The 25,123-nt window shown below is 37.0% G+C and overlaps 1 protein-coding gene across 11 annotated transcripts in view; it reads right to left on the bottom strand.

The window, feature by feature from the left end:
* Positions 1 to 269: 269 nt before the first annotated feature.
* The window catches only part of NRXN3 (neurexin 3), a 1,027,951-nt gene continuing 1,003,097 nt past the window's right edge, over positions 270 to 25,123 (bottom strand). For 7 of the 11 annotated variants that reach the window (XM_074910048.1, XM_074910050.1, XM_074910049.1 and 4 more), the window contains one exon: positions 270 to 3,224. In XM_074910048.1, coding sequence (XP_074766149.1) covers positions 2,923 to 3,224 — 302 coding nt within the window. In that variant the 3' untranslated portion in view covers positions 270 to 2,922. Of the gene's footprint in view, positions 3,849 to 25,123 lie in introns of all 11 variants that reach the window. The other 4 variants (XM_074910039.1, XM_074910043.1, XM_074910040.1 and 1 more) reach the window with 1 other exon arrangement.

Genomic DNA, 25,123 nt, shown 5'->3' with positions numbered 1-25,123 from the left:
AGGATTACTCTTTACCCCACTAAGGTCATGGTGGGGAACAAAGGGTTGGGAGTGATGTGAGGTAGACCCCACTCAGTCCCACTCAGACTGAATTTATATCCCTGTGAATGAAAGAATTAAGATTCACTGGGCTAATGAAAGAATGCAAACATGACCGTGATCCTGTAACCTGGTGTCTAGACACTCCCATGGGATGGGGGATACCTGCTTCACAGACTACTTTTCACCTTTAAACTTCTGGAATTTCCCTGAAGTCTTTCAGAAATAAAAACCCAGCAACATCCAGGGTTTTGGGAAGAACATTTTATTGCTAAGCATATCTTTAAACAAAATGCAAATAAGAAAAGAAAAATAATCAAAAAAGAAGAAGAAAAAGAAAGGGAAAAAAAGCAATAACATCACGATAACTCAAATAAAAATTCTTAAGGTTGTCCATAAAGCAACAGGGATATGGTAGAAGCCCACATACAGAAATGCACATGTTCCCAAAAACTGTCCAATAGAAACTTACACAAAAAAAGGAAAGTGTAAATCCTTTTCCCTTAACTTAAAAAAAGAAAGCAAAAAAGAAAGGAAGAAAGAAAGCAGGAAATCATTTCACAAGACTCCAAGACTCCAAGAACAGCAATCTTTTACAGACATCAAGATATAATCAACTTTATATAGTTTCGGCCAGTTAAGTCATCTAAAATCGTGCTTTCATACCTTTTTAAAACCTGTCTTTTTTTTTTCTTTTTAGTATAAAAAATAAAAAAGGAAAAAAAAGCTCAAACTCGCACACACGCACACGCACCACACACACGCACACATACACGCACTGAAAATATTTGTTAACATGAAAGCGTCTTCTCTAAATGTTTGAGAAGGCTTTTTTTTTTTTTAAGTTCCCATGTGCGTGTATGTATTTGATGACACTTGTTCATAGTCAAATATTCATGCGACTTATAAACACCAGCAAGAGTAGATTTCTAAACCTAAACAGCTGATTAGTTTTCATCCGTATACAGAAAAAGTGTACATTTCTGATATTCCAGAGTTCGCAATCCATCTTGTTTTTTTTGTTTTCCTCTCTGTGTCTCCCTCATTTGCTTTTTTGCACATGATAGGCATGGCCGTCAAACCACCTGGCTATTGTTCTGTACAGCAAGATAATCCTTTTCACAATAACTGGGAAAATGTAGAAACTAAACAACTAAATTAAATAAGTTAAAACCAAAAGACATTCCCAATTTAACCATAAAACAGTATATACACCATCAGGGTATCCATATAGAAATTATACTAGCAAAATAAATAGTAGTAAAATATGTAAACAAAATTTCAGATTTTTTTTTTTTTGACACAGGTGACTGTGACAAAGCTAAAACACACGCTCTCTTCACATTTTAAGGTTTGCTTTTGTTGTCTGTTTCATTTTACTTTGCTCTTCAAGAACATTCTCATTCCACATTATGACCATAACAGAACTTCTGTTCCAGTCGTCCCGTCAAACATACCATGATAAATATATCTGTGTGTATATATATATTATATTATTAAATTCCTTTTTCTTTATTATTTTTTGTGTGTCACAGCAGCTTTATTTTTTTTCATATAAAAGAGAAGGAAAAGGGAGAACAGGGCAAATGGAAAGACAAAGATGATCTGAAATGTCAGGCTACAAAATTAAAATATTACATATGAAAAAGTTTTATGTGAAAAAAACTATGTATTTTGTATTCTTTTACAAGTGTTTAGCTTTTCTGACATTTATGGGTCTTGTCACAAGTTGAACTCCAGTGGTGTCTTTCTGATCTCTTTATTAAACCAATTTAATTTTATTTTTTGCATGCATTGCAATCAGTCACAGAACCAGAACCCAGAGGAAGGCTCCTTTATTTTTTCATGGTATTTTCAGCTCAGAATGGTTAACCATTTTTTAAGCATTCTTTTCTGAATCTTCAAATCCCGTTAACCATAGTTTGGCTGTGCTAATGCATACTAAGTGATATTCTCAAATAAAGCCAATGACTGATCAGAACAGACCCAAACCCATCTATTCTTCAGTTCGGTTGCAAATACCGGAGCCAGATCCAAGGGAACCAGCTTTCCATGATAATTTTCTTCAGCACCACCCATCAAACAACTTACTGCAAGACGACGGATTCTAGAGACAACACAACCAGATATGCAGAGTAAACACCATGGGTAGCTTCTGAGTTCATATATGGCAATAGTCTCTATTTATTATGGATTATTTTTTTCCGAGATTTCTTCTCAACTCATGTCCTGGTTCACCCCCCACACCATTCCTCTCCACCATTCCCTCCCACACCCAAGAGTAACCAAAAAAAAAACCTAAACAAAAAACAACCCAAGAAACCAAACCAAACCAAAAAAACACCAATCTCCAAAATCATTTATTCCCCTCCTCCAATCTCGAAAAATTATACGTGTGCTGGACACGGCCAGATCAGTTTGTTCAATATTATTTTGTTGTTTAATATTGTTTGCATTTTTTCTTTTTCCTTTTTGTTTTTTTTTTTTTTTTTTAAATAAGTAAACTGAAAAATTATTGATACAGTCAGGAATCACGAACATTGTTAAAGACTCACTTGGAGATATGAAACAAGTAAGCCATGAAGTCTTCTACCTTTGCAGAAAGTTCAGCGGAGGAGGAGATTTGGAGACGTCCAAGTTCACTAACAGGGCAGAGCTGTGCGCGCCATCTCCAGAACGCTAAGTGTGCTTTATAATACATTAGGGCAGAGTTTGCTGACTCCAAGCGATGACTGAGACATTAACAGTCACTGCTGAATTTTTTTTTCCCAATACTTTTTCCCACAAATGATATCTCCCAATCTCATTTGCTGCAATGGTTCTGATATTTCAGGTAAATCTCATTAAGTATTTATATATTTGTATATAAATAAGTATTCTTTTTTACACATAATACTCTTTGTCCTTGTTTTTCTGTTTCTTGTGGCCGCTCTTTGAGCTCTGCTGCTTCTCCTTCACGAGCGTGCCGTTGCTCTGGGCTGAGTTGCTGATGTAGTTCCGCGTCTCGTCCACCTGATAGGACCCCTCGTCCCTGTTCCTGTACTTGTACATGGCATACAGGAGGATGAGGATGCAGAGGGCAGCAGCAGCCACAATGCCGACGACCATCCCCGTTGTGCTGCTCGACTCACGGACCACCTCTGAGGCCCCCGGAACCCGTCTGATTCCCGGCTCCGTGGGGTTTGCTGTGGGCACATTACGGAACATGGGGGAAGTGATTAGCGGGCTCTTCAGCTTTGTGCTGTCTAGCTCATAGGCAGTGGGCAACGGAAGCAAGACTATGTCAGGCTGGGGTTTGAGCTCACGGTTATTCATTTTGCCGGCTGGCAATTTGGGCACCATCCCAGTCGAGGACGAAGCTGTGGAGCGGATCAGCTCAGGGGACAAAGACGTGGTAGTAGTCCTACCAGTTTCGGAGACTTTGTTAGGTCTAAAGTCCTTGGATTCCCACTTGGGTGCGTGTGCTTTGTAGCCACCTTCGAAGATTGAAGTGGAAAGACTCTTATCTGTTACCAAGGAGAAGGTGGTGTAAAAATCTTCATCATCAGTAGGGGGTAGGTTAGAGTCAAAGGTTTCCCCTGAGCCATACCCAGATATCACCAAGCCATCATCATCACAACCATCGCTGCCTTGGTCCGACAAGCAAGGTAACCCCGCCTCAGAGGTCATGGACAGGGAATCTTTGGTGGTCTCAATAATGGTGAGGAGGGGGCGAAAGGTAGGGGGAAGTGTAATGAAAGGTGCACGAGTAGCAATAGGAGGGATATCTAAAGGGTCTTCTACAAGTAGAGGGATAACTAATTCACCTCCTGGGATGGAAAAGAGAAAAAAATAAGATTAGTACATTTTAATGACACAATGCACCATTTTTAACTCACTTTATTCAAGGGCGAGAGAAGATTTGGGCATTACAAAAACGTGTCAGGGATCAGGTTTCTCACTCTAACTACACTACCAATATATTTTCCTGGGGGTGCCTTTCATTCTTCCCTCCCACCCTGTTTTGGCATTGGCAAACTTCATGTTCCATTTCCTCCCTCTTTTAGCCTCTACTAGTTATGTACAGTGAAATACTCTGAAATTTTGGGGATTCAAAGTTTTTGATTTTTGAAGATACTCTCAAGTGACTCTGAGGACATCAATTTTTGGTAGCAACCTTTCTTAAGCATTTGGTTACAAGACTGTTTAAATTAATTACTTTAGACTTCCATAGAGCAATGTTCTCCTAGATGGATTTTTGCCACTCATCTTGCCAGCTTTTCCTCCTCTGATTCTTTTAATTTAAAATAACATTAGTATTTCTTCTCTGCCATTCAAGTCTGCTCACCTTCTGTAGCAGTTTATAAGGGCTTTCTCTAACACTTTTTTCATTAATACATTTCTTCTTGATTGTTACCTATTTTTTTAATTGTGGGAAAGTTCATGAAAGTGAGGGATGGAATAAGAATCAAGTACTTACTGGGTCCATGAAGGTACAGAGCTCTATTCAACGCTTGTTCATCTCTTTAATCTTTCTTTACCATTTTGTTTGACACTAGGGATGTCCCATTCCTTGCATCTTTCGGGGCTACTAATGCCATGTTATCTTCATCTTTGGTTCTTCTTGATATTCTTTTACTATAATTTGATTAATAGTTAAGATAGACTATATTGTGATTGACAATGTGATGTAATAAGGGCTCTGATGACCCAAATTAGCACTTGAGCCCAGAAGTTGTATTCACACCTAGTGTTCTTGATACATGGACAGCTGTGATCAGTGCTACTTTTTCCTAACGTGATGGCTACCTGTCTACAGAGTACTAAAAATGGGGTGGACTTACAGTCCACTCTTGAAGTAGAACAATGAAGCTAATAGCTATAACATTTGTACCTTACCACAATATAAGCTGCAACCGAAACAAGAAAACCGGTACATCATTTCTAAGGTTTGGTTGCTGAGCATCCATGTTGTTACTTTTAGGATAGTAGTCCTGTTTTGCCTGTATACTGTGTCTGCACATGTACTTTTGAGCCTATGGGTAATTAACACTCTACTGTTTTATTCTGATGTGGAGGCATAACTAATTTAATTCGTTTAGTTCAGAATACACAGTCTTCTGCTGACATACAGGTCACCGACACTTTTTTAGGATGAGCCATATTGCTTTTGAAAGTTTGTGTATAAATTCCCCCTTGGGAAATTTTTCTCTGGCTTAGCCACTTAAGTTACCTGCTTTAAATATAAACTGAAGAGTTCATCTGACATCATGAGTAGTCATCTAGATTTGTTGGAAGAAGTGCAAGTCAGTGAGAAGTATTTCTAATGCATGGAAAATTTTGACTTATACTCACCATTACTTAAGGAAAGATATGCAAAAGGAATTTTAGCTTCTAAATAAATAATTCTGGCTTTTACTTATGTACTAATGACTGCTAATGAACAGTTTGGCATTGTTACAACGCTGAATGGGATCAGAGTCAAAATTCTGCTCTCTCCTATCTACACTATATATTATATGCACTTGTTTCCCATTGCCAGTAACGTACATGGGAGTTCTATAAAGGATATGGTCTAAAATCATAATCCCTTCTAAATATATTTGGAGAGCAATATATTTGAACAAATTACATATTGAGATAGCAATATACTGAAAAAAGGTACTTAACAGTTTGATTAAATCTGGATAGTTGAACTAGCAATATGGCTTATTCTTATCCTTAATGAGAAACTAAGTGGATACACAGTTTAATCAATTGAAACAGTCAGATTTATCTCAGAGGTAGAAATTAGGCCAAAATAAGAAATGTGCTACTTTGCATACTTTCATGCAAAGTTAGTTTTAAGCTAAGTCACAAAGGGTCAATTTGAATATGTTGTTTAGTTTTCTGAGCTTCCTCAGCATGTTCATACCACTTTTGTTACTGGATAGACGATGAGTAAGTATCATATGTGTGAAATAATGCCAATCTCTTCAAACTAGATATCTTCAAAAAAATTATGTAAAAAGCAGAAAGTGTTGTCTGCCAAATGGCTACACGGCATTTTGTGCTCATGCAGCTGAGCTGTTTTCTGTGCAATGTAGAAACTAGAGCATGTAATACGATTTATATATGTCCAGAAGCCCTACCCATGGCTAGAGTGGGGCATCTATAATCTATGCAAACAGGTGATCTCAGGATGAACTTGGACTGTGCCTCAGAGGGAAAGATCATCTGTGAGTCTGGTAGAAAATAAATAAAAAGAATAACATTTAAGCGCACATTACATCAAATTGCATGAGTGGGCAATTTAAGTTCCAGCAAATCAGAGATAGGTAGTGTCCTTTTAAATTATTTTTATGGTCACTGTTTTGCTGTTAAAAAGTACCATTCATCTGTGATTTTCTTTCACCATCTGTGACACCCAACTGGAAAAAAGATCAGTTTGTCAGCTTTTAATTGCTCATCTAGAGCTCGGAACTGTCTTTATTCTTAAAATGTATTGTACTGGCACACAGCATTAGTATGCAGTTGATCTGCCACACACTGGGGCAATATTTTGGGCAGTTTTCTTCCAAAGAGAAATTCTTTTGGTCCTATTAATGATTAATTTTCTTGAAGGAATCAGAAATATCTTACATTTAATATGAAGACCTTCTTTTTGCCCCAGTAACACTTGCCTCTAAAACTAGGTCGTGGTTCTGCAGCTTTTGCTGCTGTCGCGGACTTGAGCCAATGATCAAGACTACTGCAACTATAAAAATGATCATGGTCTTCCTGAAGTGTTAAAAAAAAGTCGATTGAGTTGCTATGGTAAGTGGGGTTTCATGTAAGTGATGGAGAGCAGATTGGAACTTTTTATTTCCAGAAAGTTTGTTGGATGGAAGACAATAGGACAGAATCAGGAATTAGTTTTACAAAGTTTTAACCTCACAAATATATGTGAGAAGAGAAAGAATTTTTAATCCAGGAAGACTGGATAAACTTTGATTTCCCATACAATTATTTAATCTCATGCCTAGTTTTATTCCAAATTGTTCAATGATCCATACTATGTTTACCTGTATACTAAAAGACTGTTAAAGGTCCTTCATTAGGAATGACTTCTTCATCAAAGAGTTAAATTGTTACATTTACTTAAGACAACATACGTTTGGGGAGCATCAGGGAGATGGTAAGGGTGGTAATGATGGTTTGCTTTTTGAATTTTTGTTTCTGTCTGTAGTGAAAAAAAACTGTGAGACTGATAAAAAGCTGTGTGGAAGAAGGTAACTCAGAAAAAGCACTCTATCAAATCTGGCTTCTGTTTTATTGGTATGTTCGGCATCTATTCAAAACACAGCAAGCTAGAAGTTGTAGGTCTAATAGGATGCATGCACAATGAATACTTCTTGGGGTATGTGATTTACAGAGGAGTTAAAATATCCTTTAAAATGGTGTCATAAAAGTGCCACTCAGTCTAAAAGAAATGTGTTATTTAAGGATAACAGGGAATGTAAATTCTGAAAAGCTCCCAGGAAAGTGTGAGAAAAGTGAACACCAATATCCATGGAGGGGAGCAATTGCAAACATTTCATATCATATCTGCAAACAACTCTGCTACTGGTACTACATTTCTAGTCGGAAGTGACACAAGGGGGAGTCTAATAGCAGGCAGATGATTAGTGTGCATCTAGGTGGGAACCATCTCTCACAAAGGACAGCTGAGGTGGCAGGAAGCTGCCCAGAGCCAGTGGTTCTTTGGTTGGGAGGTGGTGGCTCTTGCCCAGGACCACAAGTTGGTTGAAAGGTAAGCATTAAAAGATTTAAAAGACGAAGTGCCACTCAGTTGCCAAGAAAATTTTACGTGGGATTTGGATCCTGAAAGGTTTGCTGTGGAAGTCAAGTGCTTTAAAGATTTGGATCTCTAGAAAAAGCTGAAGAGGAACCCCTGAAAAACCTTACATGACAATCTGAAAGGGAAATAAATTTGAGGAAGGTTTTATGTTTGTATTTTCCTATTTGAAGTTTTTATTTTCTCACAGTGTCTACCATTTTTTCAATCGTAAAATTAATGCTTTGCAGCCTTGAATGAAACTTATGGTTTTAGTTTCCAAATTGTTCTGTGCTTAAAAAAAATGACAAGGCTGCCACCCAGTTTGAGACGTGGCTTCAAAACAAATATTCATATGAGACTTAGATTCTATCTGTGGATGATATGGGCTGTTTCAGTGTAGTTATATTTCTTTCCCCCCTTTTTCTGTTGGCTGTTTGACACCAGTTTTCACTGGTATGCTGCAAGTTCACGATTACTTTAGCAATCCAAAGATTTCACAAGGATTTTCCAGATTTATTTTTAACCTACTCTCTGCCTTCTCTCTTAAGCAGCGATTGGATATTTTCCAAATAGAAATATCTTTTTTAAAAAGCTTCTGTTGACAACAAAATGCCAAACAATAAAACAAAATAGAAATAGAAAAAATGTTTTATTCTGCAGTGATACTGATGTAAAATTAGTTTGCTTATCAATAGTATAGTTGCAAAAAATTACTGAACAGCAAATTGGAAGCAGCACTGAGAGAACTGAGGTCTGTGAGATGGGAAACCTTATACCAAACAGCCCAGTCCTCTGTTTGGCTTCATTCCATGAAGCAGAGTGTGCATATATGCCTTAAAAGTTAGCCTTTAAATCTAGCACATATACTATTTTCACGGAGTTGTGCTTTTCTTTAAACTACCAAGATCACTGGGGATATAAAAGGTCTACTTTAGCCTTGGAGCTGCCCTGCTTTTTCCTTTATGAGCATATTTATAGATATATAATTCATACCTCTGGGGCTGATCTCCAGTAAGAGTTCTCTGCCACTGGAAAAGACAGAGTGTTAAAAATTTAATAGAAGCCTTATGAACTGTGAGGATGTTGTGGGCGATACATGAATGCAGAGGGCACAAAAAAACCCCAGAAAAAGAAAAAAAAACCTGAAAAACTGTAGCAGCCGCCAGCTTTCATCTTTAGAGCCACAACTACTTCACAGGAGTCTCAGGCATCAAACTGATACAGGACGAAAGCAACACAAAAATGAAGCCTGAAAGATTTGTTTTGTCCTGATGATGATAAGGGACACACCCTTATCATCTTTCTCTTTTCCAGCTGTTGTTGAAGAGCTTTTAAATGCCATCCCTAAAGGCTGCACAACTCATCCTTTTTTGCAGGCACTTGAAATTCTGCATCCAAAGTTTGTAATTTAAATTTTATTCTTATGCTGTTCCTCTGAAGTTTGACTCCACTTTCAGTATTAAATACTTGGTACAGAAAAGAATACCTTACCTTTTTCCCCCCTGTATCAACACAATAATTCCTTATTAAATGAATGAGTTCATAAATTTCAGTCTAACTGTGTTTTAGTTAATTCTCCTTTGAGTCCTCTGAGGATAAAAAGGGGAAATTATTCAGAACATAGTCCCTGATTCACAGGAAATATGATGCTAACACGAAACCTAGTAGATGAACATTCTTAATATTTTCTACTCTTTACAGTCTGATTTAATTGCAATTGACAGTCAGTAGTATAGAGAAAAAAATAATATCCACAATGTAATACTGCAACTTTTCATCTCAAATATCTTCTTTTTCTTTCAGAGAATATATAGTCCTCAAAGTTATTAGATAAAACCATACTTCTACTGGTGGAGCTGGTTAAAAAGCATTTCCTGAGGCTCCCAAATTACATTAAAAGACATCAGTTATTGCAGTGCTTCCTAATACATGGCTCATGAGCAAAAGGAAGGCACGGAGTTCGAGAAGTCATGAATCCCATGTTAATGATGGGCTGTGTTTTGAATTGAAACATGCCCTCTTCCATCTCCAATCATTATTTTAAACTTTTATGATTAATTGGTGACAGCTTCCTGCTCAGCTTAATTATTTGTTCTGTTATTTGTTCTGTTTTCATCATCAGTTGTTCAAGAGACTTGACAATTGAACCTAAAATATTTACTGAGCATAGCATTACTATGCAGGAATGGTGAAAACGTACCTGCTTATAAGGAAGTACAGCTTTTTTTTACTTTTACTCATTGCTTTTTAAATAAATTAATCCAAATCTCTTTTGAAGCAAGGAAGTTTTAGAGGTTCAGGATGTGTGTTCCAGTAGGAAAGTGTCTGCCAAATGTATCACTTCTGGATGATATTAGCAAGCCTGATATTAGTCATAATATGATGGGTGTGTTTACCTGGTAAGAGTACACTTGAGAGTATCATTTGGACTGGACAGCAGGCGGATAGTCAGCAATGAAGAAAACTGATAGAAATAAAACACTTTCATGGGAATAAAGTGGGAATGATGTAGTGCTGCAGTAAGACCTTGAGAGCTACCAAAATTCTAAAGAAGTCTCATAGTTGACATGACTTAACATGAAGGCTACACCACTAGGCTACATACAATTTAAGAAGCATAAAAGAAAGTAGCATTACTGGTGATTAATTCTGGGAAAGGGAAAGGGAAAAGAAAGCTCTAGAGAGGGACTGAGAAAGAATAGGAGCAAATTACCACAGGCTCCTTCACCCTCTCCTCTGCCCAATACAATCTGGCAATTGACAATATACAAAGAGCACATAACATAAAGGCAAATACAAACCGATACAAAAATAAATAAATAAACTTATACATTTTTCCTAAAACAAAACTATATACTAGAAAATAAAAATGCCACACCAACAAGGTCAGAAAAAGGAAAAACATAACAAGTCATTCACTTTATCAGCAAAAGAAAGATTAAGACCTATGAGAACTGAAAAAAAAGGATGAATATCAAAAGCATTATTTCCTTTTAAAAAAAGTAATCAAAAATACATAAAAATATTTAAAAAGCATACCACATTGATTTCATAACAGTCAACTTACATCAACAAATTGCCCGCATGTTTTTTGGCATGAAAGGAAAAATTTACAAAAGAAAGTTGTGTAAGAATGCTCTTGGACAAGTAGCATTGCCACATTCTTGTAACTTGGTTTTTTTCGTTGTTGTTTCTTAAAAACTTTTTTAGCAAAATGTTTATTTCTTTTTAATATAATTGTTTTACAACAAAGGGTGATACAGGGAGGCAACAACACATACATCCACACCACATAACATGAAAAGAAAAAAATCTTGCACCTTAACAAATTTGAAGGTTTTTTTTTTCTGCTGTTTTTTGGTTGTATTTTTTTATCTTATGTAAAGTTATTAGCATATAACAGTTGAAAAATCCTGTACATTTTATAGAATTTACTTTTGCTTGTTTGCATATCTACATATATAATGAATTTTGAAAAGCAAAGTTTGTTGCTTTTTTGCCTTTTTGGTCAATTTGATATATATTTTTTTAAACATTTTCTTTTTTTCTATAATTTTTGTGTGTGTGTGTTTTAAGGAATGGATGACTGCACATAAAATTTTAACAATGCTAAAGAAAGGGGTAGTGGAGGGGAACTTATGGGAAGAAAAAATGCCTAGGGTGGATGGAGTGGGAGTGTAAAAATCTATGAGTGTACTACACAGGAGATGAAGATGATGGGAGTGAATGTGTAAGTCAGTTGCCATGTCCATGTAAGGGCGGTACGGAGTGATCTAGCAGCATTAGAGCTTCTGGCTGTAAGGAAGGGATGGGCAATATACAAAAACAAATGAGCATATTCATGCCCATCAACAAAAAGAAAGAACAGAACTCTAACATTGACAATCTCACAAACCCTAAGCTGCAACTTCTTCAACATGCAAGTTACAAAAAATTAATAATTATAATATTAATATTTACATTTTCATTAAAGGTTCTCAAATTAAAAAAACAGTTAAAACTTTTCCCTACTAAAAATACATAAACTAATAATAATAATAATAATAATAATAATAACAACCAGAGAGTAAAACAAAAAACCAAGGAAACTAGTTTTATGCATTGGAATTAGAACAACTTCATCTGTAGCTACCCACAGCTTCCTTCTTCTAAGAATCATCTTTTCTGAAGTCCATCAAATTGACAACAGTATTCTCAATAATTTGTGACAATCATTTCCTTAGCACATCAAATCACTGTTTTAAATGTAATGACTGTGTTGGCAACCCCTTCCCCACTCTTAAATTAGAATTGCTTTTATATTCAGATTCTCTGGAGAATCTCAAAAATACAGCAGTAGGATTCTGACAGTGAAGTAGTTCCTTATTTAAAGAGGGAAATAGAGGGAAAAATTGCAGAAAACAATTCATAACTCTTTTGTTTTGTTTGTTTTTTTTTTCATTATTAGATTGGAACAAACCAAATCTAAGATAGAAATTCAACCATTGAAAAGAAATACATCAAAATAGAACTATGCAGAGATATACTAAAAAAAAAAGCAAAAAATGAAAAAGGACACTTTGTTCCCAGGAAGAAGGGAGATAAGAACAATTGTGAGGTTTTAAAATTTTATTTTTAAAGAAAAAATTATTCCACACACTTTAAAAGATGAACGGACCAGATGCACACATTGAAAGGAACAGACAAAGCAGTCTAGGGACACTTTCATCATTTGGATTTTTTTTTTTTTAAGAATTGGATTTTCTTCCCTTCCCTCCCCCTCCCATTTAAATTTGTTTTCAATTGTTGGCCAAAAATCCCACCACCCTCCAGTGTTGCTTTTTTTTTTAATAGATCTTATTTTTTAATAACTTCTTTTTAAAATAAACATGGAGAGGAAAAAAAAGGACGTGCAGTCTGGATGTACGTCATAAATAGACATAGAAAAAGATAGAAGAAATCGGCTGAGATCGACAAATGGGTTATATAATAGCTTAATTTTACTGTAGGATGTTAATAATAATGCATGCTTAAAGTAAGTTGCATTTAGGGAAAGTAGAAAAACAGAACAGCAAGCAAGGACTTAGGGGGGAAGGGGGGGGGGGGGTGTGGCAGGGCAAGGGGTGTACCATCCATGCCTCTCCAGAAAGAGCAAAGCACATTCCAGTGGGTTCTGTGCATTTCTGGGGGAGATCAGAAGGGGAAAAGGGTGAGGAGAAATTGTAAGCTATGCTAGGACGCACTTTTCATCCTGACTATGACCTTGTATTTGGATCGAACACTCAAAACTCCAGACTCCAGCTCTTATTCTGGCTCTAACTCTCCAGGACATTCCCCAAATGAGTGTCATTTGTTCTTCTGCCTAGTCAGACTGGGGTTATTCCTGTAAGTGCTGATCAGCTTGAGCAAAGGGTGAAAAATTAGTTCTTACAAACACACTTTGCTAAGCTGGAAAAGGCTATGGCTGTAGTATATGTTTATCTGAAGTGGTGAGCAGTTATTCAGATGTGCTGACCATTATTACTGCTGGGTGCCCACCAGTTAGATTTGGTACTAATACGCCATATGATTTTGCATAGGCAAACCTGACACTGCTAGCATTAAGACTAAGACTAGTCTCTCCTATGCTATAAAAGGATTTGAAGCTCAAGATGACGTTATTAATCAGTTCTGAGTCTTTACTAAAACTGGATCCCAAACACTCATGTCCTACAGGGGTCCTCAGCTTCCTCTGTATTCCCTAGGTGACACATACATCTATATTTTTCTTGTATAAAGACCATCAACCTGACATCAGAGTCCTTCCAGGAAGGAGCTCAGGATCCCACCAAAACAACCTGTTCTGTCTGATCTTTTAGGAGAGGGCAAACATTACATACAAAGGTTTGGACACTCTCCATGACAAATCTCTGTAGCAGATTAGAAAAGCAGGCTGTAAACACTGCATGTACCTTAACTTTCCATCAGGAATGCCAGCAAGGTCATTTCATAACCCATCATAAATGTCATGCTACCACCAGTCTGTGGAAATGGGTGGTTATCTCAAGCTTGAATTTCTGGGAAGGATGGGGCTATCTGCCCTGCAGATGAGACCACGGTCACTTTTGTATAAATAACATAACAAACAGGCAGGATGTTTTGGTACTTATTAACATGAGGTACAATAGTACCTCTAAAGCCACTGAGAAATCAGTATTAGTTCTGGGGAATGTTCAATAAGCATAAACCCCACACAAATTAAATAGCCCACATTGGTTTTAGATGCAGTACTAAAAAATGTTCAGTTGTGAGAGGAGTTGTATGAAAAGATTCTTAACTCCTCTTCAGAAGGGATGAGGTTGCACTGACTGCCAGCACAGTGCATTTGTACCTGGAATGTACCATGCCTTTGCTGGAAGACTGCACTGGACTTGTCTCCTACATCCCTTTGGAAAACATGTTAGGAAGGTAAGAGGTCCAACCAAAGAAGAGGAAACCTGGTCAGGGTGACCTCAGGGACAGAACATGCAGGTTACAGGAAGCAAAACGTACACAGGAAATTTTTGAGATTCATTTGTGGATCAGAAAATATTGGCTAGGAATAGGAAAAAAAAATGACAGATGCAAGGCCTTTGCAGGCCTCAGTGGAGATCTTTATTTGATAAGGTTTCAAGGATAGTGTCCCTGGACATCACTCTCTACCAGGATTCTGAGCCTCTGGTTCAATTGTGCTTAGGGAGTTTCACAAAGAGGCATTTAAGCTTTGAATTTTAATCAGTATTTGTCATGACTTGCAGCTGGATTTTCACAGTAGTGAAATATCATCCCCCTTCAGCACATTAGAACTGAGTGCCTTCTCTTTGATGCAAAACAGACTGTAAGGCATGGATCTGGTTGCCAACTGTGCAGTCTATGTCAGGCCACTCCAGAAAATACTTATGCCCTATTTGACAATAAATGCCTAACTCGTTGTATGAGGGTCTGGAAAAGCCTTTTACTGCCTGAAAGATCAAAAGAGCTAAAGAACCACAACTGGAGCCAGAGACACTTAAAGGGATGACAAGGTTTTGTAAAGGAAATCTTGATGTTAGACTTACAAGAGGATTTTAAGGGTGCTAAGCAATTTTTTTCTTTGTCAATACAGAGGCGCTTGAACAGAAGCAGAGTTCTTTGGAAAATCTGGGTCCAGCAATTTCAGCTTAGGCTAGGACAATCTTCTCTAGTTTTTTAAAAAATCTAGCTGTTAATAGTCAAAACGAGATGTCCTAATTTGAAAATTGGATCCTAAATGTCTCCACATGAAGCTACACAGACAATATTTTTATTACTTAACATTTAGCAAACTGTTCCTTGGAAAAGCACAGATCAAAAAGTCTAACCATTGCAGCCTTTTTTTATTTTCAAAAACAAAGTAGATCAAAGGATTGGGAATATAGAGGCACCTGTACTATCAAGGCATTCAAGCTTCTTGCTTGAAGGATTGAGCCAAGATAGCCAAACTTTTCAAATGTAGAAACCCACATTTTAAAAAGGAGAAAAAAGCCCCTTGCTCAGCAGCTTTAATTATGAAATTGTATTTTCTCTTTTTGTTTGTTTTCAAGTTGCATTTTAAAATGTTGCTGGTTTTTGGTAATGACTATTTCTGTTTTTCTTAAAGAGCAAGATGATAGATGGCAAATTAGGGTCTAGGGCTGCATTGCTGTCCCCAGGTTCATGCTCATCTCTGGAACTTCTGTGTCTTCTACCATTGTAGTCCTCAGGCCCCATCAGGCTGACAGTTTATCTCCTCCCTAACACACTGAACCCCATCTTATTTGAGTTCTGTGCACTGCAACACAAGTCTATCAATATGTCTCATTATTAACCAGCTGTACCAGCTGCTTCTTTTGACCTAGCTGTCCAGATATACTGTTGATGCACTTCACATGTTCAGGATTCCCTGCTGGCCTAATCATGCATCCCTCCTTATTTGGGATATTTTTATTTCTGTATTTTTATGTGCTGTAATTGCAAAACAAGGATGAGGCCAGGAAATTATTTTTTTTAATTTTTTGTACTTTGACCTAATTAGAATGGCACCCAAGGCTTTCAGTGCTAAAAGGGAGCATGCATTTCACCACTGCATAATCTGGGCTTCCAAACGGCTGTTACCTTTGTAAATTTACTTTATATATCAGGCAGCACCCTTTTAGGGTCATTAAACTCATATGCATCAGGCAATATGCATTGGACATACTTCTAAGCAGCTGCTACTATCAAAATATCAGTGAAAAGAAACAAAGAATTTCCAGTGAACTGGAAAGTGTTCATTTTTCTGTAAAAAGTTTACCTACAAAATAGAGAAAAAGGTACTGTTAGCTATGCTTTTGCTTTTAGCCTCAAGATGTGTCAGCAGCATTTTCTCCTTTTACTAGAGTATTTTGGTAGCAGAAATATATGTTAAATAAACAAGGGGGAAAAAAAACAACCCACAACGTAAAAATCTTCACTTTAGACATATATCTGTACACCAAGGAAGAGAATAATCTTTCTAATTTCCAGTGATTTCAGTGTAAAATAAATACATACACAAACACAGACTGAGACTCCCTCCCTCTAAAACTGGTTAAGTACACTCTGCAGCTGTTTAAAAGTTAGTGAATTTACCTCTTCCTAATATAAATACTAGATATACTAGATCCAGCAAGAAACCCTTCTAAGAGCTATACAGGCAGCATGGCTTTTCTTATTGTGCACAACTCATTCATTATCTGGCATATGGGGAAAATGGGAGAAAATGAGCAGAAGAGGGGGAAGATTGTTCTAGAGGGTAAAGTTCCAAGAAAGAGAAGACAGGTGGGGGATTCTGGCAGGAGTCTGGGAAACGTGGTATTTTTAGATCATCCCTCCTGCATGCAGTACCTCCCAAACTAACCTGTTCATTCTTGCATGCTTTTAACCTTTCTAAGAGTGGTATTTTTCAAACATCCAGCCAAATGACTGCTTAGAAGGCCAAAAATAACAAATAGCTTATCTATTAACAGGAGAAAAATACTAATTTTCAAGTCAACTCCTCATCCCTAACCCCAATTCAGAATAAAAATCTGTTCCTATGATTCCTGTTGGTTATCCACACTAATTTAAACTGTAAAAGAAGAGTATTTGGTTAGCTGGTCCACTACAAAATACAGAGAGATAGGAATAGCCTAAGAAGGTAAATTATATCACTTCCCTTGCATCAGCTGTTTGTACTGGAAAAAAGCTCTCTCATTCTAAGGCTGTGGGTACATCTGAAGGTCAGAAACAAAAAGCTGATCTATAGTAAGAACATAAGCATGAGCGCCACTGACAAAGTCCCGTATGTCGTCCTGTTTGGTTTTGTGTGTAAGAGTTAACTAATGGGACTTCTTTATAGTGATGAGCTACAAAACTATCAAATACAAAAGTACATTTACAGCTATCAGAGCTAAGGAAATCATAGGCCTAAACTGCCATGGCTCTATGAAGTAAAGAATTTTCCAGGTGTTTACCATAAGCTTATTATCTTTTCACATTCCTCCAAAACAAAGAGTATTTTGATGCTTCCACTGCTAAGCAGCCCAACCAGTATCACTGGCCTGAAAGCATTCTTCCTATGTATCTCTACTCAACCATCTCTTTTTCCTGGGAGAAGGATCTGGTATGTTTTTTTGAAAGACTGATGATTGACATTTTTAGTCAGCCCAGCTAAGGCTTTTTGATTTAAAGCTAAACATATTTAATCCTAGAAGTCTGACAAATTGGGAAGAAGTCTTTCTTATTCCCGAGGGATTTTGCAGCCAGTAACCAGATCATCATACTGAAAAACTCAGTAGCAGAACTCCATCCAATAATTTGAGTGAGAGCAGGAATAGTTTACTGTCTTCGGTCTAAACCCATGCAGCAAATGTTTCTTGTGTATTTGAATGTCCAAATTCTAAAAGACACCCGAAATGTGTGTCTATGTAAGGAGGGTATGCCATACTGAGATATTTCATGGAAATAGTGCCTACTTGGCTGGCATACAAATACTCTTTTAGGTGTATCTAAAGCTAAATCATAATCACATGAAGATCTAGATACTTCATGAACACTGTTTTGTACCTAACCTTACTGTTGACTCCACATTATCCTCTGTGGGAATTGTACACCCAAGTTAACTGATGCATCAGTAATTCCTATGATCATTCATATTTAATTATTCTTAAATATATTTTCATATTGGATTTTATAAGAAGTAGTACATTCTGGTGAACTTCAGAAGTAGATGGGACTCATTTTCAGTGCAATATTTGTAATCACTTGGATGCTAGCCTACACTTGTCATTTCTGTTGAAAGATCCTACAAAGTAATTTAATTTATCCCTCAGTTAGCATAAGCACATTACATTCTCAAAGGCTGTAGCTAGTCCAGCTGCAAGGGACTCATTGGATGTAACCTCCTCCTTTACTTTGTGAGAGGAGGATCCAAAGCACAGTAGATGTACTGTCAAAAGATTTCTCTTGCAAAGAACTTAAAATTCTCTTCTGATGGCAAAGCAGTCATCCTAGTTCTGCCCTAGATAACCCCTCTTCTTTTAGTATTTCCTGCTCTTCTGAGAGACAAAAATCAGTGCTGGGAAGAACCTGCATCTGCAGCTTGTATCCAGAGACAGCTGATGTGCTTTTATCTTGGAGCTGTAAAGAAAAAAACGTAAAGCAAAACCATACAGAAAACTGTCCACTTCTGGGATGGCTGAATAGTCCAGGATCATCCCAGGCATCACTTATCTCTCTGTAAGATCTCAAGCATTTCACTTTATAAGTCTCTTCGGTGAGGCAGCTGCAACTTATTCTTGAGGCTACATAGGAAACAGTACTACTACTGACCTTTAACAAGGTCCTTTAACAGTGGACACACAGGTCTAAGTAAGTTTGTTTAACAAGCTGTAGAAGAAAACAGGGATGTTAATGGATGAGGATAAGTTGGGCTATACAGACATGGTGATGAATTCCAACTAAGAAAAATACATGAGTTCCTTGGGAATTATATCAAGCCAAATATTGCAATAACTGTGAAGAAACAATGAACTATGTCCATTCAGTATTGTGAACATCAGTCCTTGGTAAAATGTAAAGAGAATTTACAGTGTGATGGTTGGGAAGAAGCTTACTCCAGTAGGCTTTGAACAAGATATATTTATCTGTGCCTTCACACCTAAACGTATCTCTTTCCTTAATCAGCCCTACTGAAAAGGTCATGATAAGTATCCACATATTTCCTTCTATTGAGTTTGAGCACTTTTACATACACTTCTAGGGTAACTGGGGTATACGACTTAAGAATTGAAGCGATCTATTCAAACTCATGTGAATACACTGATAATTCAGGGACTCCTAAGCACATCTTCCCAATGGTGGCTTCTCCAGCGGTACAGTCTTGATCATAATGTTACTCTCCTTTGGGGCTTGGATGTCAAAAGTATGTTCTTTTTTGCTGTAGATTAACTTGGAATAATGTTATTCCCATATCAAAACTGAAAGAAAACAAGCCAGAAGAAAAGGTAGTCCCTATAGTGGAAGTAAACCTTGACAGTGCAAAATGCTACTGGGGAATTAACTAGCCTGGACAAAACCCTGAAGAAGCCAGCTGCTGCAGTTAAAATGAATTAGACAGAAGTTAACAGAATTTTTTTCTTCATATACTAAGAAGTATTTAGGACTCCAGAATTGAGGGCAAACCCTTCAGTCTCCTCCTCAGTCAAAACCAAGTCAAAATATTCCTCAGAATTAATACAAGGGTTGCCTCACAGTCATGCTGAAAAGGCTAGGTCAAGTTCCCCATCAGCAAAATGAGCTGCTACTGGGTACACTAAGGCTCTGTTTAATATCTGGCCACATGTAGAGGAAAAATGTTATGTTAGAAACTGTTACTGATGAGAAGATCACTACCAAATAGACTGCTGATAGGTTCTACCAAATTACCATTGGGAAATGGTAGAAAATCCTAGGTAAAAATCCTGATATCGAGTAACCATAAATAAATACAGCCACAACTCTTCCTCTGAAAAGAATAAAGGGAACATCGACTTTTTGAGCAGTATGTTAGGTGTTGTTCTCTAGGATCAGTTCAGAGGACGTGAGATGCTTTTTCCTTTTGACTGTACTAATGTTTAAGTGTACCAGAATCCCCTTGAAACTTCAAGCAGAGGTGTTTGGAGACAGAATGGCAATGACTATTAATCTGTGCTTTGAAGTCAATTCTACTAGACAGCACTTGTAACTGCATCGGAAATACAATAGAGGCAACTAATGTATGAACTCTGAAGCTCTGATGGCCTGCAGGGGAGCCCTTTGTATAGCAGCTTTCAACATGTGAGCTACTTCTATCATTTGGAAAAGACAAAAGGGGATAGTGCTGTGATTCAGACATTCTGGGATGGGTTTTTGGCAGGACTTCTCATCTGCTTGTTTTTAGGGGGAAGTTTAATACTCGCTGGGAAGTGCAGAAGCATAAAGAGAGGGGGCTGTTTTTGCAGACTTCCTTTTGAAAGTTCAGGATTACAGTGGTGAAAGGCTGCTGCAGGCAAGTTTGAATCCTCTTTTTCAACACTGAATGACTGGAATAAACTCTACTGTGATTCAGAAGCCAAAGCTTTAAGCTGTTTATCAGAGGTTGCATTATAGCAAGAAAATGGCTGGGAAGGGTATTTGCTCTGTTTTCATAACAGATTGGATTAGAAGAGAAACAGATCTCATTCCAAAAGTTAACCTACTTTAATATATCGATGATAATCATGATACTTGGGTGTATTTCAGAAGCACAGGTAAAGACAGTGTGTCCATGAATAAAGCTGAGGAGCTGGACAGCAGAATTCTTCAGGTTTGTTCAAACTTTAAGGACTTTTTGAACAAAAATTCAGGATGACTGACTTCTGCTACTGATTAATTCAGTTTACCTCATTGGTAAACTAGGTGGCCTTGGCATCCTTTCTCCCTTATCTTCAAACCATGATATATACCACTATCACAAATGTTTAATTGTTTTCTTTGTTAGTGGTGTTGGAACACTAACTTTCAAAATGTGGTTTTTTTTTAAAAAACAACAGTTAATATTCATAGAGCAGGGCAGGTCAGATTGCTACATTACTATTTAAAGATATATATAGTCATACACTTGAATATGTTTTCCATATGACTGCTTACTGTATTACCTGAAATATCTACTGCTTACCTGAAATATGACTGCTTACTGTATTACCTGAAATATCTACATTTAAATTTTAGGGTCATTGTTAGAAAATCAGCTAAGAGATGACTTTGCATAGCTATTAACCATCACGTCTGAGCTTCACAGTGTAGTAATTCACAGAAGCATAACAATCATGAATACCTGTGAAATGAAAGTTAACTGTGTGTCAAGTCTAATAGGATGGAAAGTTAATTAAAATAAAAAATCTTATCATATTAGGCTTTCATCTGCTATGAAGATGTTATATGGTTAGATTTTAATAGGAAAGTCTATTACTTTCTCATAGACTCTGCTTTACTTTATCTGTATGAGCCACAAAATTTTCTCATGCAGATTCTTTTTTTCTGACAAATTCATTATTCCTATTCATATTCTTATTTTAATTGATGGTCTTAAGCACAATCAGAACAGAGATAGAACTTTAAATATTATGTTACAAGAATAAACACTTTATTTGGGTAATTCTGCTATTGGCAAAACCTGCAGCTTTGAACTTTGTGAATGAATTAAAAAGGTGTTTAAATTCTAACCTTAGTGGCCTGGGATTTACTGGATTATTAGGGTATTAATGAATAGCACTGTTTTGAAATCAGAAGAAAAGTTTCACCTTCAAAAGACTGATAGAAACATTAGATCCTGTTAGTGTTCTTCCTTGCCTTCTGCAAAAGGACACTAAACATGGACAGGCTCATGGACCAACATTATGCTGGAGAAGAACTGGCAGATTTGCCTATTCCCAGTGCCTAAACAATGCATGCTTTCATGGTAAATTTATGTGTTTAATGCAAAGTGGCTTCTTTTCACAACCTTCCATGGCACTGAGTTATCCCTCTAAACGGAAGCATGCCAGAAGCCCAATTATCAACTGCTTGATTTCTACTACATGCTACACAGTTACATGCAAAGGACACTCTCCTTCTCAACTTCTAATTATTTCAAGTGCCACACTCTTGGATATGTGAATGCCCCATGTTTTCAGAAGCTTGTCTTTGCTTGTTTATTAGCTAATGAATCCATATAAGACATTCAAAGAAGTAACTTTGATGTAAATTGCCATTGCTGCAATATAGCTTCATCACAATTCCTTATTATTATCTTATTTCACTGTTTGGTAATTTAGTAGTGGTAACCTCAGCTGAAAAATAGAGAGAAAGGGAACCAAGCTTATAACTACAAAGAGAAGAATTCAGCACAGAAGCACTAAGCTTTGGGATGACAGCTGTATGTGCTCTGTCTTTATAGGTAGGGAGGCAGTGCATGGAGTTAACTGGAAAAGCACTTCATGTCTGCTCTTTCCTCAGCTTCACCTTTCTCTTAGAAAAATACATTCCACTTTGAAAACTCTGCCATGCGGTTCCATGCTTATTATGTCTCAGTGGATGCATTTTCAACTTGAAAAATATCTGATCTATTTCCAACTCTAAAGACATTCTTCATACCAACTCTCTATTTGAGAGTCAAGTTCAGGTCTCCTGTCATTACCACTCATAAGGGAAAGACTGTAGGTCAACCCTCATCGACCTCATAGCCACGTATTGCCTTCAGTGGTTTTACTGACTGAACTTATAAATTGGATGTAGGTAAATGACTCCACTGGAGAAGTGGGAAACAGATTGGAACCCAGCCCCCAGCACTGTGTGGACTCTGCAGGGATCAGTAGGATACAAAACCATTAAAGTCAGTGGACTGGACTCTAAAAGCAGTGAGGATGAGGAAAGACTTTGTTTGCTCATCTGCCGCATTCAGGTATATGGGTATATGGGTGAAATTGTTCCTTTTGCTTTAACAAATATGGATTTTCATACTGAAAAAATAGTTTTATTCAGAAACATTTCCTCCCCTTTGTTAGTAAAATAATTCTTTTAACCTCAGCAGTAATTTTTCCTCCTCCCACCTCTGCAACTGTTGCATGCCTTACAAATCCTTTTCTCCATGCATCTCAAATCCTCTCCATGTTTCTCTCAACTAAAGCTTGTTAGTGAGTCACCTAAGGAAGCATCCTTCTAACCTCTCTGATTACAGTATCATCCCTCTTACTAAAGGTTTGAAAAGCTTCTTTTTAATGCATGCAAAACATTTTTGAAGTCTGAGATAAACAACGCTACTGAAGTACGTTTATGGTCAAACATGGTATCTGACATATAGGGCTGGGTGTTCTGTCAGATAAGACCAAGAAGATTCAGAACACTATCAAGTGCCGAAATAAAAATGGAAATTGCAATGACTTATTTTAAAGACAGAACATATTTGCTAAGCAAAGGAGGGTTCATCTCTGCTCTTTTCAAGAATACTAATGTGCAGAGTACAGATGCACCAACTGGGCTCAAAAAAGTAAGTGAAAGTCAGAAGCTGTCTGATCTCAGAAAACCAACAGGCCTTTCTCATGTATTCAAACCATGTAAAACAAAGTAGAGCACTGTAATAAAATACAGTAAAAAAAATGTAGATTATATGAACCTTATGAAAACAAGCTCTTTACTCTACAGCTGAGCTGTGAAATGTTCTGGCTAAAGTCTCTCCTCTATGTTAAACCATATAGATATTTTTTTTCCAGACTGTGATTTAAGGTCTAGCTAATTCTGTCCACTGATTTTTTTGTTCACATATAATTATACAAACTGAGCCCTAATCCTACAAACTGCTAAATAGTTTCTACTTTCATTAATCCCAGTGAAGACTGAAGGCACTCAACATCTCAACAGGCTGCCAGTTTTTCCAGCCATGTAGTTAATGTAATAAGTAATTAAGCATGCACATGTATATATACAGGAATTTACACACAATTTTTTGAATTTTTTGACCATGAAAGTATTTCATTTGCATCCAAATTCCAAGCTGCTATGGAGATCCAAGTGCTGACTGCTTCCTTTTCCAAAAGAAAAATCAACATCCCATTCATAAGTGCTCTGGACAAAACGTTTGGAAGAGAGTTATAAACAAATGAGGAATGCAGTGAAAGAGTTCTGCTGTTGGTATTTTAAGCCTACTATCAAATGTAGTTCCCAGGAATTCCTTGTGCTTTTTTTTTTTTTTTTTTTTTTTCATGCATGCACTGAATTTCCTAATTCACTGTTTCTGATGTTCAGTTCTGGCAAACTATCCTACATCTGAAACTTAAGAGCTATTCATCTGCAGCAGTTTTACACTGATAATAATGCTTATATGCATTACTGCTGATTTAAATTATCACTAAGTAAAAGGTGGTGTCTCACATCACAAATGATGCATGTGCATCATTTCTTACAGTAGAATCACCTGAAATGTGACATGCAGGCTATCTCCTGGGGACCAGTACAGGATATTACCAGCAGCCTGTTTTCATACCTAAGGTATTTGCTAGAACTATCTGAAATCTGTCATCATATTATGTAACTGAATAATACTTGTGTTTTTTATATATATACTTACACACGTACTACGTATTACATACATATAGATATGTTTATACACACACATATATACATACATATGTGTACATACATATATGTAAAAAAATATAGTTCCCTTAATTCCTATTTCCTGTACTTTTCCTAGTGCTCCAGTCAGAGATGCAGAGCTCAGATTTCTTGGATTTTATAAAAGGAAATGGCATTTGTCATCGCTTAATCCTCTGTTGCAGAGAATCTCTTTCCTCTGCACCAGTTCCCTATGCTTATTAAGCTTTCCGACTATTTTCGGAACACAGGCTGTGTATAAGCAGAGACTTCACTGTAATGGAGCAGAGAGATAACAGTGCCTCTCTACATGTCTTTGTCACTGCTACCCCTGAAATGTGTACAGTTCTATGCATTTCATTACCAGAAAAGAACAGCACAAGACAAAAAAAAGAGAAAACTGATAATGAACTGCTGTTCAACAAGGAACAATGAACATTCTCTAAGCTGATGTCTAAAATCTTTAACTTCACTGTAGATAGATCAATCACCTTGTTTTGCATTTGTTGAAATCTCCCTTGTATAAGAAAATTAATGTAATATGACACACCGCAGTAAAAGCTGTCATTGCCCTAATATGACTGGATCCCCAGAAAAATGACCTCCTGGAGTGTGTATCCAACAGAATGTTTAAGAAATCTGTAGGATCAAAAAGCAACTTTTGTTTAAAAGTGAAGGAGAGACTAA

Source organism: Athene noctua, chromosome 6 (genome assembly GCF_965140245.1).
Source record: "Athene noctua chromosome 6, bAthNoc1.hap1.1, whole genome shotgun sequence".
NCBI lineage: Eukaryota > Metazoa > Chordata > Aves > Strigiformes > Strigidae > Athene > Athene noctua.
The sequence above is the reverse complement of the archived record's forward strand: the minus strand, read 5'-3'. Positions and strand labels throughout refer to the sequence as shown.